We start from the raw sequence: 15,899 nt of genomic DNA on the forward strand, positions 1-15,899 counted from the left end.
ACGCTCACAAATTTTCAAATTGGGAAAATCCGCGACAAATCGTGCTAACTATAGGAAATCAAAATTAATACTTCTATGTCGATAATGGGAACGCACTTTTGCCTAATGTAGAACAATCGCATAGTAAGAATTGCGCCAATTTTTATCTGCTACTTCTGCGCCGATCAAAGTCGGCAACCAGTTTAACAGCTGGTGAGAAAAGCATTGGAAGCGACACTGGAAGAAAACGAGCCGAATTAGAGAAATTTTTATGTATTGTATTATTTTTAATTAATTGCTAAACTCGGCCAAGATCGCTCAGGTATATGTATGTATTAAATAATTTGTACTGCCAAGATGATTCATCAGTTGCTGATATGAATCAGTATTCATACTCCTGGCGGCTAGTGTTTTCTTCGTTGCATATACCACAACCTTGGTTGCCTTCAATTGCATTTTCAACGGCTAAGTTGGGTACTTTATAATCGGGATTTTTCGTTATTAAAAATTATTTGTCGAGTTTTCTTGTTCTTAAAGGTAGAAGCACACGCCGATGACTTGGCCCTGATGGTATCGGGACCGTTTCCCTAAGTCATGGCTAAGATTTTGGTCTGTTTGGCACTCCTCAAGTGGCACTGCAGCGCCATTTTGATACCATTATGAGACCTCCAATATGCAGATTTCTACAGCCAGCCAGAGCTGTTGATATAATGGAGAAGATTGATGGGATTTAAGTTGGCTCATTTTTTATTGTACAAAAAAATTCCTAAAAATACCCTAAATTTTCGAGCTTTAGACCACCGGCACCGGTATTCCAACGATCCTCAAATACATATGTTAAAGGTATCTCTGTAATAATTTGTCGGAAGCCCTGCAATTGAATTGTTAACGAATGTGGCGCTAACTTTCCTAATAGCTTTTTCATAGATAATTCTTCATGTAAAATGTGGAGCACTCATTTGTTTAAAAGAACAGTGATATCAGCCATTTCCCGCCAAGTCCAAAATGGATCTTCAGCAGCAATCCATCCACACATCCACACTTGCTCAATAATTTCTGGTGCAGCAAATTCCTTTAACGCTTTTTCATGAATTTTTCTTGCTGATCGACATTTCAAAACGAAGAATTTTATCACGGCACGATATTTGGTTTCTTTAGTTTAAAAAAAAAAAAATTAGTGCATGCCAACTAGAAACGGCGTTTAAACAAAACATGAATTAACAGACCGAAGTAAACATTTTTCTTAGTTCAAAGGGAGGAAGAAATATTGAAATGCTGTACCAATTTTGATTCACCCTGTACTTAGTTTGTATTTATGCAAGCTAGATTAGCCTTTTTATTATTTATGTTGCAAATATTTTCTATTACTAGGAAATCTGATCTCATTTAATGCTGTAAAGTGAAAAATTCCTTACCGGTTCAAAGTAGGAATGGCCAAGAGTAGAAAAAGGCAGTAAGCACGGACATGTATATGAATACATTCGCTTACATATGTATGTGTGTGTGACCTTTACTATGTGAATATTTTCCATGAAAGACTTACCTGTAAAGAGAGAAAAAAGAAAAACAAAACAATTATTTCTGCAATAATTTTTAATTATTAGCATTTAATAATAAAAAAGGTAGACAGACCGTGGGCGTTAATTTGCATTTGCTGCTAATTCCTAATTAAGCCCTCTAAATACGCATTAAAGCTAATGAGAATGGACGAAATTTCATTTGCTTGGCAGCACTGTTCAAAATTTCCACCTCTTTACAATAGCATCGAATCGCTACTTCTCTGCATCCCATGTTGTTTGTGCTCTGCTCGCTTGGCTAAAAATTTGCAAGTGAGAGCAACAACAACGTTTCGAGCAAGATTCGTCACTGTCGAGTAGGGTTGCATCAAAGCGAATTGAAAACTGAAGGGGGCGTCTTCCCAAAACAGTGACTTTATTTTTCACGATTTTGATAAGTCCGACGTCAGGCTCCTTTCCAATACAAAACGCATGAACAAAATAAACAACTTGCATGTTTGTGAAAATTCAGTGTATGCCTTGGTAACATTGTGATTTGTGATATTTAAATTAAACAAATTAATGGAAACGAAGTGCCGCGTGTTAAATTGTGGAAGCACAAAGGAATATAAAGTCCCTACATGCAGGTTTTGGCGTTCTTATGCGGATGACACGGTGGCAAGAATGTGTTAGTATAATTTCCTGAATTTAGTGATTTCTATTGCTTTTCCTCTTGACAAACAAATAATTCTCCTTCCTTTTGCTCGTTTATTCATAGGTTCTGACGACACAGCGAATTCGGAGGACGCCATCTTGTATTATATCATCCCTACCGTCGAACCGCAATTACCAAATTGATGTGACTTGAATGTAAATTTTAAAGATTTTCTCCGCACAAATGAATTTTCGATTTGCTTACACGGCCGCCGTAGCCGAATGGGTTGGTGCGTGATTACCATTCGGAATTCACAGAGAGATCGTTGGTTCGAATCTCGGTGAAAACACCAAAATTAAGAAAAACATTTTTCTAATAGCGGTCGCTCCTCGGCAGGCAATGGCAAACCTCCGGGTGTATTTCTGCCATGAAAAAGCTCTTCATAAAAATATCCCTCCATTTGTGGAACAACATCAAGACGCACACCACAAATAGGAGGAGGAGCTCGGCCAAACACCCAAAAAGGGTGTACGCGCCAATTATATATTTTATTTTTTACGTTCATACACAGATTCATTTGTTACTTCAACTCGTTATTGTGATGCTCGTGCTCTGTCAACTCACCTGCTCTGTGTTCTCATTCCTCACAATGTTGTTGTTGACTATAGACTAAAAACTAGCTAGTGTTGTTGAAACGGAGTTGGCAGCATTGAAAATAGTAAGTTATACCAGTTTTATGAGGTACTACCATACTCGCTAGCGGCGAATCTTGCTCCATAACTCTGTTGTTGCTTTCACATTCAAATTTTTCCTCAAATAAGCAGAGCCCAGACATAGCGAGTAGAGAAGTGGCGATTCGAAGGCGCCTATTGTTAATGACTCATTTTTTAATTTTGCATCTGACTGACAACTAAAGCGGTTCAAGCAGTACATACAGAGAATCTCATGACATTGCGGATCTGCAACGTACTTTAATATAAAACCGAATCAAGTGTTTGCTAAGTGCACAAAATCATCATCAATGCGCATTGGCCCTTCCGTCTGCCTAACTTATAGCCCTGCCGCCATCTGCCGTTGTGTAAGATTTACTATTAATGGAGCGATAATTCACAAATAATTATATTTACAATCTTCTATAAACACTTGCTTTTATTATTTACCTAAAATATTGCCACATATGCATACAAATACATACATATGTGCGGACAAAAGTGGATACTTGTTCGCATTCTGACTGTTGTTGTCACTTCGTTTGCGACAATTTATTGGTCTTAATATGTTGTAATGGTCATAAAGTGCAAAATGGCGGCAATTAATCAAATGGAGCTTTGAAATAGTTATAAAATGAGTTCAAGGATTTTCACATTTTAGGCAATGCAAATTCCAGCACACATCCAAATGCTTGTAAATATACACAAGAATGAGTAGGCACATGGACGTGAATGAGTGTGCAGAAGGAATATTGACGCAAGGTAAAGTGTGCAATTATTCATGTGAATGCAATCAAACAAGCCAGCACGCACGCATGCATGCATTTATACATAGGCAAGGATGACACATGCCCTGCAGAGATAACCGCTAGGGGAATAAGACTACTGCCAGTTGACATTTCATCGCAACCAGTTCGCGTGCGATCTTTTTTCTAAGTTAGTAAGTCGTCTTTTTAACATGTCGATGCCTTACGAAATGTCATTTGGCCGGCCATACAAAATATCAGTTCATACTAGCAAAAAAATCGAGCGGAATATGTCTCTTTTCTTCTTCTCTTTCTTCTTAATTGGCGCGATAACCGCTTACGCGATTTGGGCCGAGTTTAACAAAGCGCGCCAGTCGTTTCTTTCTCGTGCTAACCGACGCCAATTGGACACACCAAGTGAAGCCAAGTCCTTCTGTTCTTTCTGTCATATGTTTCTTTTACTATATTTAAATTAAAAAAATTCTACTAAGGCAAGCGTTAGCCGTATCATGACACTTTTGTTAAAGGGCTGCCATGCGCTGGTGTTGCAACTCCCGAAATACTGTTCAGTACGTCACTTCGCTGTGGTGGGTTTACCGATGTCTGGAAAGTTGCTTCGGTAAATCCAATTTACAAATGTGTAAAGGGTGGTTTAATTTCAAAGGCCGATGTTGAATGTAAACCACCCTAAACGTCAAGTTTTTTTCTGCATTTAATTTGGCGTTTTTCAATTCCCGACTAACTCAATTTGAACCATGGAAAGATACACAATCGAGCAACGCGTTAAAGTTATTCAGGCTTATTATGAAAACGTTCGTTCAAATCAAAATGCATATCGCGCACTTCGTGAAGAAAATCATCTTCAGCGATGAGGCACATTTTCACCTGAGTGGATTCGTCAATAAGCAGAATTGCCGCATTTGGACGAATGATAATCCAAGAGTGATTGCCGAAAAACCGATGCACCCACAAAGAGTGACCATTTGGTGCGGTTTATGGGCCGGCGGCATCATTGGGCCGTATTTTTTCCAAAATGAGGCCGATCAGGCAGTTACTGTGAATAGTGTTCGTTATCGTGAGATGATAACGAACTTTTCATGGACCGAATTGGAAGATATGGATGTGAACGATATGTGGTTTCAACAGGACGGTGCCACTTGTCACACAGCTAACGAAACAATGGCTCTTTTGCGCGAAAAATTTGATGGCCAAATAATTTCACGCCGCGGCGATGTCAATTGACCGCCAAGATCATGTGACTTGACACCATTGGACTTCTTTCTGTGGGCTTATTTGAAAGAAAAGGTGTACGTCGATAAGCCAGCAACAATTCAAGAGCTAAAAGATGAGATAATTCGGCACATTAACGGCACGGAACCTCAATTATGCCTCAGCGTCATCGGAAATTTGGACCATCGGATGAAGGTGTGCCACCGAGGCCGCGGCGGCCATTTGGACGATATTTTGTTCCATACGTAATTGAGCCATGCCAGTATTATCATAATAAAGACAAATGATAATAATTTCCTAAATAAATTGTATTTTATTCAAAATCAACACCGGCCCTTGAAACTTAACCACCCTTTATGTAATTAAGGACCTTTATTTACACTCTCTAATATTTTGGAGCTTTCAAATTCATCGTTCGGGATAAGATTTATTAAAAATCTTATTGAATTAAAATTATTGAACCGTTTAAAGTTTAATCTGCTTTGCATTTTTTTCACACGGCGTTCTGCAGCTTCGAATCTTGCAGTTGTTAGCGAATCTCATCTCAGCGTTTTCTGCTGGATGTCAAGTCGACTGCATCTACACGGATTACTCCAAAGCTTTTGAAAAAGTCTCTCATAAGATTCTGAATTATTAAATAGCTTTTCTAGGCTGTCACAAATTTTTTTTTGCCAAAGCCTGAGTTGCATTTAAGGGGTTACATATGTCCAGCAGCGCCAAAAATACGCTAAAAGAAAAACTGTTTTTAGAAGGGACAACAAAAGAAATAAATATAAAAAAAATTGTATGCTTAAACTTTATAAAAAAAATTATTTTAATTTTTCTTTACAAAAATTAGTATATAAAAAATCACTCGACCCAAAGTACAATGCAAAAAAGTTGCTCCAGGGACTGCATCATTTCTCATTGAAATTTTTGTAAAATAAATTTGTAGTTATAGTCTGTCGAACCGGATTTTTGATCTTCGAAAAACTTTGCAATTTACGGCATTTAAAAAAAGTATGCGTTTTACGTCATAGGTAAATGTCACACTTTAATTATGTTTATGAAAATTTTTAATAAAAATATCAAAAATCAAATCTTTGAAATATTTGGAAAAAACCCGCATTAAAAAATATTAAACACCGTATGAGTTACATTGCAGACTGTGCCGAAAAAAGTAGTTTCGAGAAAAACGAGGTTAAAGTTTGAGGTACAGGAGCGCGTGGACCGCTCTCTACCTAGTTGGTGGGCTGTAGAAGCTATAATATTGTGAATTCGAACATGCAAATTTTATAGTATATTCGTAAGATACTATATTTTCGAAATATTGAAAAAAATCGATTTTTTGAAAATTCTGGACGTATGCAACCCTTTAAGTAATAGACGGCGTGTCATCTGATCACTTCCTTGCAATGTCCGGCGACCCTCAGCACAGTATTCCACATCCGCTCCTTTTCGCATTGTTCCTTAATGACATTGGCTCTTGCTTTTCATATGCTAAGTTTCTGCTGCATGCTGATGACTTGAAAATTTACTCGTCAGTAAATTCATCTGCAGAATGAATGTTGAATCTTCAAGCTTACATTGAAAATCTTTATTTGCGTTGCGGTAAATCTTATCTTTGCTTAAATATTAAATAATGCCTTCATGCCACATATTCAAAATCGCGTTTTATTTTTGAAAGCTCCTATAGTAGCTAACAAAGTCCTGTGGATTGTTCATCAAATAAAATACCTTGGTGTTATTTTTGATTCGAAATTTATATTCAGTAATCACACTAACTTTATAATTTCTAAATCTTATGCGTTGCTTGGTTTCATTCGGCGGAATAGTTCAGAGTTGCCTTGCACATTAAAATTGATTTACACTTTAATGCTCGTTTAAATAATACATGGGCCAAACACATGGATGACACTAGTTTTATTGCATTCACCTCTTTTTCAGTTAGTCCTCACCTTAGAAAGACAACTGACGCTACTTTTGCTATTTTCAAAACAATGGATAAAAAAGGAACTTTGTGTTTCAATTTTACACTGCTTGTTGACGGGGAAAAACACCGTTCGACCGAAGCAAGGGTTTGAAAAGTGTTACGGGGACTCCGCTCTATCAGAAACAACAACAAAACGATGGTTTGCTGACTTCAAAAGTGGTCGTAGAGACGCCGCTCTGTTTAAAGTGGGTGTTGTGTTTGCTCACTGTTGACCAAAAAAAACCAAGTGTTGATGATTCTGAGCAGTGTTTGGCCATATTTAAATGCAATAACACGGATCCATCACCTCACTTTGGAATCAAAACGATCGTCACCTGAGTGGACAAAGAGTGGTGAACCTCGTCTAAAGCGCCCGAAAGCACACCAATCGGCTGCAAAGGTTATGACCTCGATATTTTGGAATGTGCTTGGTCTAATACTCGTCTAATACTCTACTATCTTGAGAAGGGAAATACGATCAACAGAGAATATTATATAGCGGATGGGAGCGTTTGTAGACCGAAATTGCAAAAACATCGCAAAGAATTTTTTTTATCAAGGCAACGCAGCATGTTTCAAGTCATTCACAACAACAGCTAAACTACATGAATTGAACTTCGAATCGCTCCCAGATCCACCGTATTGGACAGATTTGGCTCCCAGCGACTACTGTCTGTTCTCAAACCTAATAAAACTTCTCGTCGGTAAGAATTTTCGCTCGGATGGAGAAGTTATCACTGAAACTGAGGCTTATTTTGAGGCAAAAGATAAATCGTTCTAAAAAAATGTTAAGTTGTCTTTGGCTGTTAAGTGTTTGGCCGAGCTGCTCCTCCTATTTCTGCTGTGCGTATATTGGTTGTTCCGCAAATGGTGGCACCTACAGTTTTAAGCTGACTCCAAACGGCGAATGGTTTTTTATGAGAAGTTTTTTTAATACAGATTACACTCGCGACCGCTATTAGAAAAAACTGGTCTTATCATTTCGCTGTTTCGTGCACGGAGAATCGAACATACTATACGCACTTCCGAATGGTAGTCATGCACCAAGCCGTTCGGCTACGACGCCCACTAGTAATGCTCATTTACTTCTTTTAAATCTCAAACCTCTAGAAAGAAAAAGTTCTGTTTTCTCTTTAACTTTTGTATAGCATATGGTATTATAAAGGCAGATTTTTACTGTGGCGCCCTTCTGGAGAAAATAAATTTTAATGTTCCAAGAAGAGAGCTTCGAAATTGCTAACCTTTATATGGAAGTAATAACTAAACGAGTTTAACCTGATCTCATCTCTTATGGATTTTGATTTTTCCTCGCATTTCCATTGATTGCATTTCTACTTATATTCCATTGGCATCTGATGACCAATGATGTTGACTGATAGGGAGAGAACAAAATCATTTTGCTCAAACCGTTGCTCTAATTTTATTGACTTTTGAGACGAGGCTTTGTGCGTAATTTCGTTTTTAATAAAAATTTATGCGATAGATTTTTTGATCTACGATAATTGTTCCGCATGCCATAAAATTGACAGTTCCCATGCGATAGCCCATCGCCAATGGAGATGTGGGTTAAAGTGTATACGAGTAGATTGTAGGCAAATATTAATTAATTTGTTTCATTAATTAAAAAATAAACTTATCTAAATATATATAATCCTTTAATGATCTCTATGCATTGTTGCATCTACAGACGAGTCTTAAATTTTTTTATCTAAAACAAAATGCTATAATTTGCGGACAATTTTATCATTTTACTACTGGTATTATTCTTGCCAATGACGAACTGGTACGATTTCTTCTACTAAATACCAAGTGTCTGAGTTAGTATGTTTCCATGCTAGTTAGTTGAGTTTGCCATTCCCTGCAGGGTAAGTTTATATATATTTGTGTATGTGTGCATGTGCACAAATACCTTCGGGGAGGCGTTCATTTGGTTGCTAAGTTGATCGTTTGCATGAATGGCCGTTTCATTGGTTGCATCAGTCTTTTGTTCATTCGTTCGATCAGTGGTGATGTTATTCATGGTTTCACACACGCATGATATGGTATACTCGAATCCATCTATGAATGTGAGCATGCAGATGGTGATAGCTATAAGCACATAAATACTCGTACACACAACTTTGCCTTGGCTAACTGAATGCGTGCAAATGTGTGTGCATTAGAGAGGGTCGCTGACTGCGCTTAAAAAAATTGCATAACCACAGCCTCATCAATGAAGGAACAATCGCAAAACTGCACGGGTTTTCTGCATCATCGCGTGGAAAAAATGCAAATATGCTGCATGAAGCAATATTCGGTGAATTCTTTTAAACATACGATGTGAAGAAATTGACCTTCAAAAAAATGTACATACATATGTTTGTATGTATGTATGTCGACTATTTCTGCATGAAATAAACAGCTCTATGGTAGCTTTAAATATTGTTTCGGATGGTGAATAAAAGCCATGAAGAACTCTTAAAACTTGTTGAAAAAGTCGACTACATTTCTGACATTGACTTCAAAGACCGATAGAGGCACTACCTTAATTGGTTGCCAGATGAACTAATCTTAGTTATACTTTGCTTAGTTATATATCTCCATTATACGTTCAGATGTTTAATGTTGCTTACAAAACATAGCTAATGCGTGAATTACTTATACTTTGCTAAATCTGCCAGTTTGGCTTTAATGTTTAGGCTCGGTTCACCCGCTCTCAGAAGTTTTGAGGGAATCAGCTGATTTGCTTACATAACAGAGGACATGACAGCGGTTCGTTTGCGAAAAAACTGAGTTTGTGTTGGTGATATACGAAAGCAGTCTACGCTCATGTTACTTCATTGTCAACTGAACTAATCGTACGAGTGTGTGAGTACCTGTAAAATGAGCAGGCAAAATTCTGCTGCCGAATCCCGTGCAATGTGGGAGCTGAAGATACTCTGACAATTTAGCTTAGGATGGTAAAACCGTGTAATCTATCATCCTCCGCACACAGTTTAAAATAAAACTGGGCGCGGTATCTCTGGAGAGAAAGTTTTAGCGACATAAACTTCAAGATTCCGGAATGATAGTGAACTGTAAAATCTTTTAAAATTATCGTTTCTGAAAGCTTTTCAAAAGTATTTTTCTAACAAAACGACACCAATGTGGCCAAATTGTCGGGCGAACAGACATCATTTCAAATATGGCGAATAATCATAAAATAAAATTTTCAAATGGCATGCATACATCTTTGACGTAAACTTTCATAAACAAGGCGAACTTTTACAGCAATTTAAGTTTTGCGACCACACTAATGAGGATACTCGCTTGAAAGTCCTTGTGGCGAAATCCCATTGAAGTAACAACAACAACAACAAAATTTGTAAAAAACAAATAAACGGATAGAAATGTGCTATTTTGGTGCAATACTTGCAACATTTGAAACCTCACTTGTATAATGGCAGTGAAAAAGGCAAGACATCAAGAAAAAGGCACGTAAACAAACAAAGTTAGATCCTTTTATACATACATACGTACATAGTATGAATGTTAGGTTAGGACTCTTACATAAACACTTATCTGACTTAAACAGTTAGTATTTTCAGAGCTCAGCCCACAGGCGACAGCAATGCGAAAAAAATTTTCTATTTTCAGCTTAAAAACAAGAAAACTATGCACTATCCATTCCATCATAAATTTAATGTATCCAAAACTCCGCTATTTGATACACCTTTACGCATGGTTTTAAGCTCCATCATAGTTTTTGAGCTGGAGTATACAACAAGTAACTAAAAATATTATATTACTAATGAGGTTGCATAAAGACAGTCGAATAACCAAAACCCAACAGAGAGAAGTCATGCAGTGAGAGATGTCCGCACTATTACTTCGAAGTATGCGAATTTTCCAGTTAACACTTATGCCAGTTAGGAGCACCTAATAAGTATCACCTTCTGATGACTCTGACTTAGATTCAGTCTCAGAAAAAAGGAACCGCGATTATTCATGAGGTATAAAAGATATATATTTAAAATTGTTTTACATGAAAGTATGTACAAAACTACGAGTCACAATTATTCAATAAGCCGTGTAGTCACCATCGTTGTCGAGTATAGCCTGGCATATTCTCGGGATGCTTTGAACCAGCTTTTGTACGTAGCTCGTCCACACAGAGAACCAGATTTTGCGAACTTGACGCACGAGTTGCTTTAATTCGTGAACTGGCCTTCCGGCAAGATGCGTTTTCATAGTTCCCCACACATTTTCAATGGGGTTGGCGTCTGGGGACTGAGAAGGCCAGTCCATTACTGTGACGCCCTTCTCTTGGTTCTACAAAAATACCGCAACGAAACGCTTTGCGTACTTCTTACTCATTTTTGTTTGGTTGCGTTTACGAGAAAGTTTCGAACAACACTAACCTGCGTTGGCAGTGGCGTCGTAGCCCTTGAGTGGGACAATTACGCAGCAAAAAGTGTAACGAAATATATAATATCTTGAAGTTACATGAAAAAAACCGGTTCTTTTCTTCTGGCACAGACTGTATCTGTCGTGAATCAGACTTTATTATTTCTCCATCAGATTTCAGCAAAGACTTTAGATGAAGACTACTGTTAGAAGAGTCTGCAGAAGAGGCAAAAAAAGCGAGGTGGTTTATATACCTTCATACGTATATCGATGGATCTAAATTTAGGAGTTTAGTGTCAAGGTTAGGCTCGGAGATACTTCAGACTACATAAAACGGCAAAGTGGATTTCTAGAGATCGTAAAGGTTAAAGTTAAAAATGTTATCTAAAATTATATATTACCTATACTATCAAGTAAAGTCATTATAAAAGATCTGTAGAGTACTAAAATGTAATAAAGAAAATTTTCAAAAATCATGCCTCTTTCAATTAATTAAGCATAGTTCTTGTCGTGGCCAGCACCTACGAAACATACAGAAAAAGTCAGAGATCTTGATCCGATAATCAGTTAGACGTCAAATCTCACTCTGCTGGGTTATCAGCCATAGAAACATATACGCTAGTGAGAGAGCTTATGTTTTGCCCAGAATCCAAACATCTTTTGTTGAATCCGAATAATCAAGTTAGCTGAAACCAGTCGAAATGGAGAAGGGCCTGTGAAATCTCAAATAAGAATGCGATACAAAAAAACAGGAGACCTACAAGCAAGTTAAGAAAGCCAGCCCCAATTATGGGATATTGGCAGATACACACTGTCGAGTAGCTATAAGGTCGAATTAAGTAGCTTTGTAATACCAAATCGAGAATTAGTAAAGCTTTGTAATACCAAACTTGGGCACACCACATATACGTATAAATAAAATTAATCTAATGAATAAATCAAATTAGTGAAAGATTTGAAATTTATCCATACAATACATACATGAGCAGGTTCATCGAAAATTGCAAATGGTTTGAAACAAATAGCGCATTATGACAACGAGAGAGGGTGAAGTTTCCAGACGAAAGGATATCGAAATGACAACTCATTGATGCTCACGCGGAACTGTTACCAACTAGCCAACTAACCATGAAGTATTTCATATGCCTACAGGGTGAACGATATCTATTCAAAACACCATAACTTTTTTGTGTGAAATTAGTTTTTATTGATTTCACAGACAAAATTGTTCAAAAATGATTACAATTTTAACATATTTTCAGTTTAGGTCGATATGACCACCTTTTGCCTTGACTATAGCCTTCAAATGGTCAAAAAATGAGTTGCATGCTGCACGAATGTGATCTTGAGGTATTTTGGCCCACTCTCGTATAATCGCTTTTTTCAGCGCATCCATACTGACATCCATCCATCAGCGGTCACTGCGGCCCAAACCATTACTTGCGATGGGAAATTGCTTCGAGTGGTCATACGTAAGCTCAAATTCTCGTATGAGCATTCGGTCAAGTAAACACCATCGTTTTGAGTATTTATGAACTGCTCAATTGGGAAATTTTTTTCATTAGAAAACAAAATGTTAGGAAATTCGCCACGTTCTTGCAAGCGCAACAACTCCTTTGCTCTTTCGCACCGAACTTTTATTTTGCTGGGGTGAAAGATTGTATGCTTTTTGGAACTTGTAAGCCTTGACCTTAAGCTCATTTTTCAATATGCGTCGAATGCTGTCTTGCGATATTTTCAGTTCTTTGGCCATTTTTCTTCCACTTAGACGTGAATTTCGTTCAAGTCGAGCCTTCACTTTCCGAACCATTTCTGGCGTTGTTGCGGTTTTTTTTGGTCCACCTCCATATCTTTTTGCAATGCTACCAGTATCATTATAACATTTTATAGTGCGATACACAAACATTTTATTCACTTTGAGGTGACTGAGCTCACGAACAATGGCTGGTTGTGATTTTCCACCCAAATATAACGCAATCACACGATTACGTTTGAATTCCATCACAGAAAAAAAAATTCAACACAACTGAGACGCAAATGCTTTTGATGGCTTATAAAAAATATAATATATTGAACTGTCATTAGGACAATTTTGACGTTGATGTCATGAGCTGTTTTACAGATACAAGCAGTGTGAAGTTGGTAGCCCTTCATATCGTTCACCCTGTATATAAATAATATTTGGATGGAAGAAATAATTCTTTCATTGCTTTTAGAGATATGCCCTACATTCCAGATGTACATTGGAGCATGAACAAAAGACACACCTTGACTTAAATCTAGGCTAGAATACATATCAAAATCAAGAAATACATTGTTCTTTGAGGGCAATAATTCCTAGACTTGCGCATTCACCTTTTAACAAAAGTCCTCTGATATGCGCAACGCAAGCTTCACACGCAAATATGTCTGTGTAAAAGCATTTTACCTTGCAGATAAGTATAAGTACTCATGCATAAGCACCTACCCTAATGCACGAATGTGTGGCATCTTGTATGCATACATGCAAGTTGACGGAAATTGAGCTGTTGGTATTTTTGCAATTAAGTTTGGTGATTTAAGTTATTTCTGAAAACGACTCAACTGAATGGCTACTATTCCGACTTGTTTCGAAAAATCGTTGCTCGTATAGCCACTAAAGCAATAAGCCAAACCGCACAGATGCACAGCAACGATGATAGAGTTTAAGGTGATGTTGCACTGAAAAATGAAACGAGGTGGGCCACCTAAAATCCAATTTTGAACTTTTCCAATTTCCGATATTAATTATGAAAGCTGACACGGAGCATACGGGATTTTTTTTTTATGAAAAAGAATTAAGCCTTTCTCGTATTTTTTCTATTTGTCATATAATAAAAAATGTTTACTACGGCGAGTGTGCTTTATCAAAACCACAGCTCTACGAGTGGTATAAGGCTTTTGCAGAGGGCCGAGAAGTCGAGAAAAATATGCCCCGATCTGGTCGCCTATCAACGTCTTCCACGGATGAAAACCTCGAGAAAGTCAAGGAAATGGTGCGGGAAAACCATCAGTTAATTTTTAGGGAGGTAGCTCGCGACCTTAGCGTGTCTCACGAATCAATTCGCAACATTTTACAACATCAATTGGGCTGCTTGACTCGTTGCAAGTGAGTTGAATTTCTTTAAAAAAATTCATCGGAAGAAGATGGCTGAAGACATGCTTGGGCAAGTGAATTCGGACTCACCGTTTATCCAGCGCATCATAACAGGTGATGAGACGTGGGTATATGAGTTTGACATGCAAGCCAGTCAACCGGCGACTGAATGGCGCTATCCACATGAGCCGAAATCCAACGTGCCGAAACCACGTCAAAGTCGGTCGAAAGGGAAAGTCATGCTACTCGTTTTCTTTGATTATCATGCTGTTATGCACTCGGAATCCATTCCAAGTGGTTTTATGGTAAATAAAGAATATTATTTGGAAGTTATGAAACGTTTGAGAGAGAATGTGCGTAGGAAACGGCCCATTTTTGTGGAAAGAAAACTCACGGATTTCGCACGATGATAACGCACCGTCTCACAAGGCTCATATTGTGAACACTTTTTTGACCAAAATCTCGACAAATAATATCGAACATCCACAGTATCAGCGGCTTTAGCCCACTGTGACTTTTTCCTTTTTCTACAACTTAAATTGCCACTCCGCGGACGCCGCTTTGAGTCGAAAGAACTCTTCAAACGCGTTTAGAAGGTACTTTGATGACTGCACTAATGGTTGGCGTGGCTATGTTTATTGCTTCGAATGGAGCCTATTTTGAAGGCAGCAAATTGAAATTTGATGATTAAACAATTATTTTGCGTTTTATGTTCCCGGTACTTTTTTGAGAGAATGTGCACATAGGAGCAAAGAAATATTTCCATTTTAAATTTTATTTGAAGTTGAAGTATGGACTGTTAAGCCATAAAAAAAGCTATAAAATATTGCCCAGGCAGACACACTGTGCCCATGCAAAGAAGCTGTGTATCGAGGAGCACATGAGTGATTAGTATTTACTTCAAACAAAGGCTTTTTTTAACACGAAAGTGCCGACGGGCAGCACAAATCTAAATTTGTATTGTTGTGATTTTCGCTTGCCGATATTTCAATGGTTTTGAAAATGTTTCGTTCGTAGATAGGGTAAGGGTTAAAACTCTTGAAGATACAGGCTGGGGACGAACTGTAAAACCCTAAGGAAATCTTTGATTTTTACAAATTATTAGGTATCAGTATTTATGTGCTTCTCACAAATTCTATGGAAAAAGTGCAGACGTTTTTCCCTTAACTTGAATTGAAGCTGTGATAGTAGAGCCCTTGTGTGGGCAAATGTATAATAATTATTTACAAGAACGCATTCTAAACTCCTATACTTCAAATTAAAAAAGTACTTTCCATTAAATTCGAGCTGAAAGTGGGTCGTTAACGATGGTAAAGCGTTAACGGTTGAAAAGAAGGCTTAAATTTAATCCTATGGTGATCAAGGACTGCCTGGAATGGAAATAGCTAAAAAATACAAAGAAGGGGTAACGTTATTTGGAACTACTTGGAAAGGAAAGGAGGGTATGGAAATAAAAATAAAATAAAGTGTGACAGGAAGGCAATCAATGACCTTACTGTAACATTGGCTACGAATAGGCAAAAACAAATTTAAATGTTGATTCCAATGCAAGTGATTAAGGCACAAGTGGACCAATGCCGGTTTATCTACGATTGGATGAATAATAAATAAAGTGGAAAATTTAAACCGAAAACAGTACAAAAAAACATGTG

General features: G+C 37.6%; 1 protein-coding gene across 1 annotated transcript in view; it reads right to left on the reverse strand.

Annotated features, from left to right (window-relative positions):
- Positions 1-1,214: 1,214 nt before the first annotated feature.
- The window catches only part of LOC128859631 (protein alan shepard-like), a 181,930-nt gene continuing 167,245 nt past the window's right edge, over positions 1,215-15,899 (reverse strand). Inside the window, exon 3 of the mRNA XM_054096587.1 lies at positions 1,215-1,522. Within this exon, the coding sequence (XP_053952562.1) occupies positions 1,493-1,522 (30 nt within the window). The 3' untranslated portion in view covers positions 1,215-1,492. The remainder of the gene's footprint in view (positions 1,523-15,899) is intronic.

The sequence above is a fragment of the Anastrepha ludens genome, chromosome 4 (assembly GCF_028408465.1).
Source record: "Anastrepha ludens isolate Willacy chromosome 4, idAnaLude1.1, whole genome shotgun sequence".
NCBI classification, from domain to species: domain Eukaryota; kingdom Metazoa; phylum Arthropoda; class Insecta; order Diptera; family Tephritidae; genus Anastrepha; species Anastrepha ludens.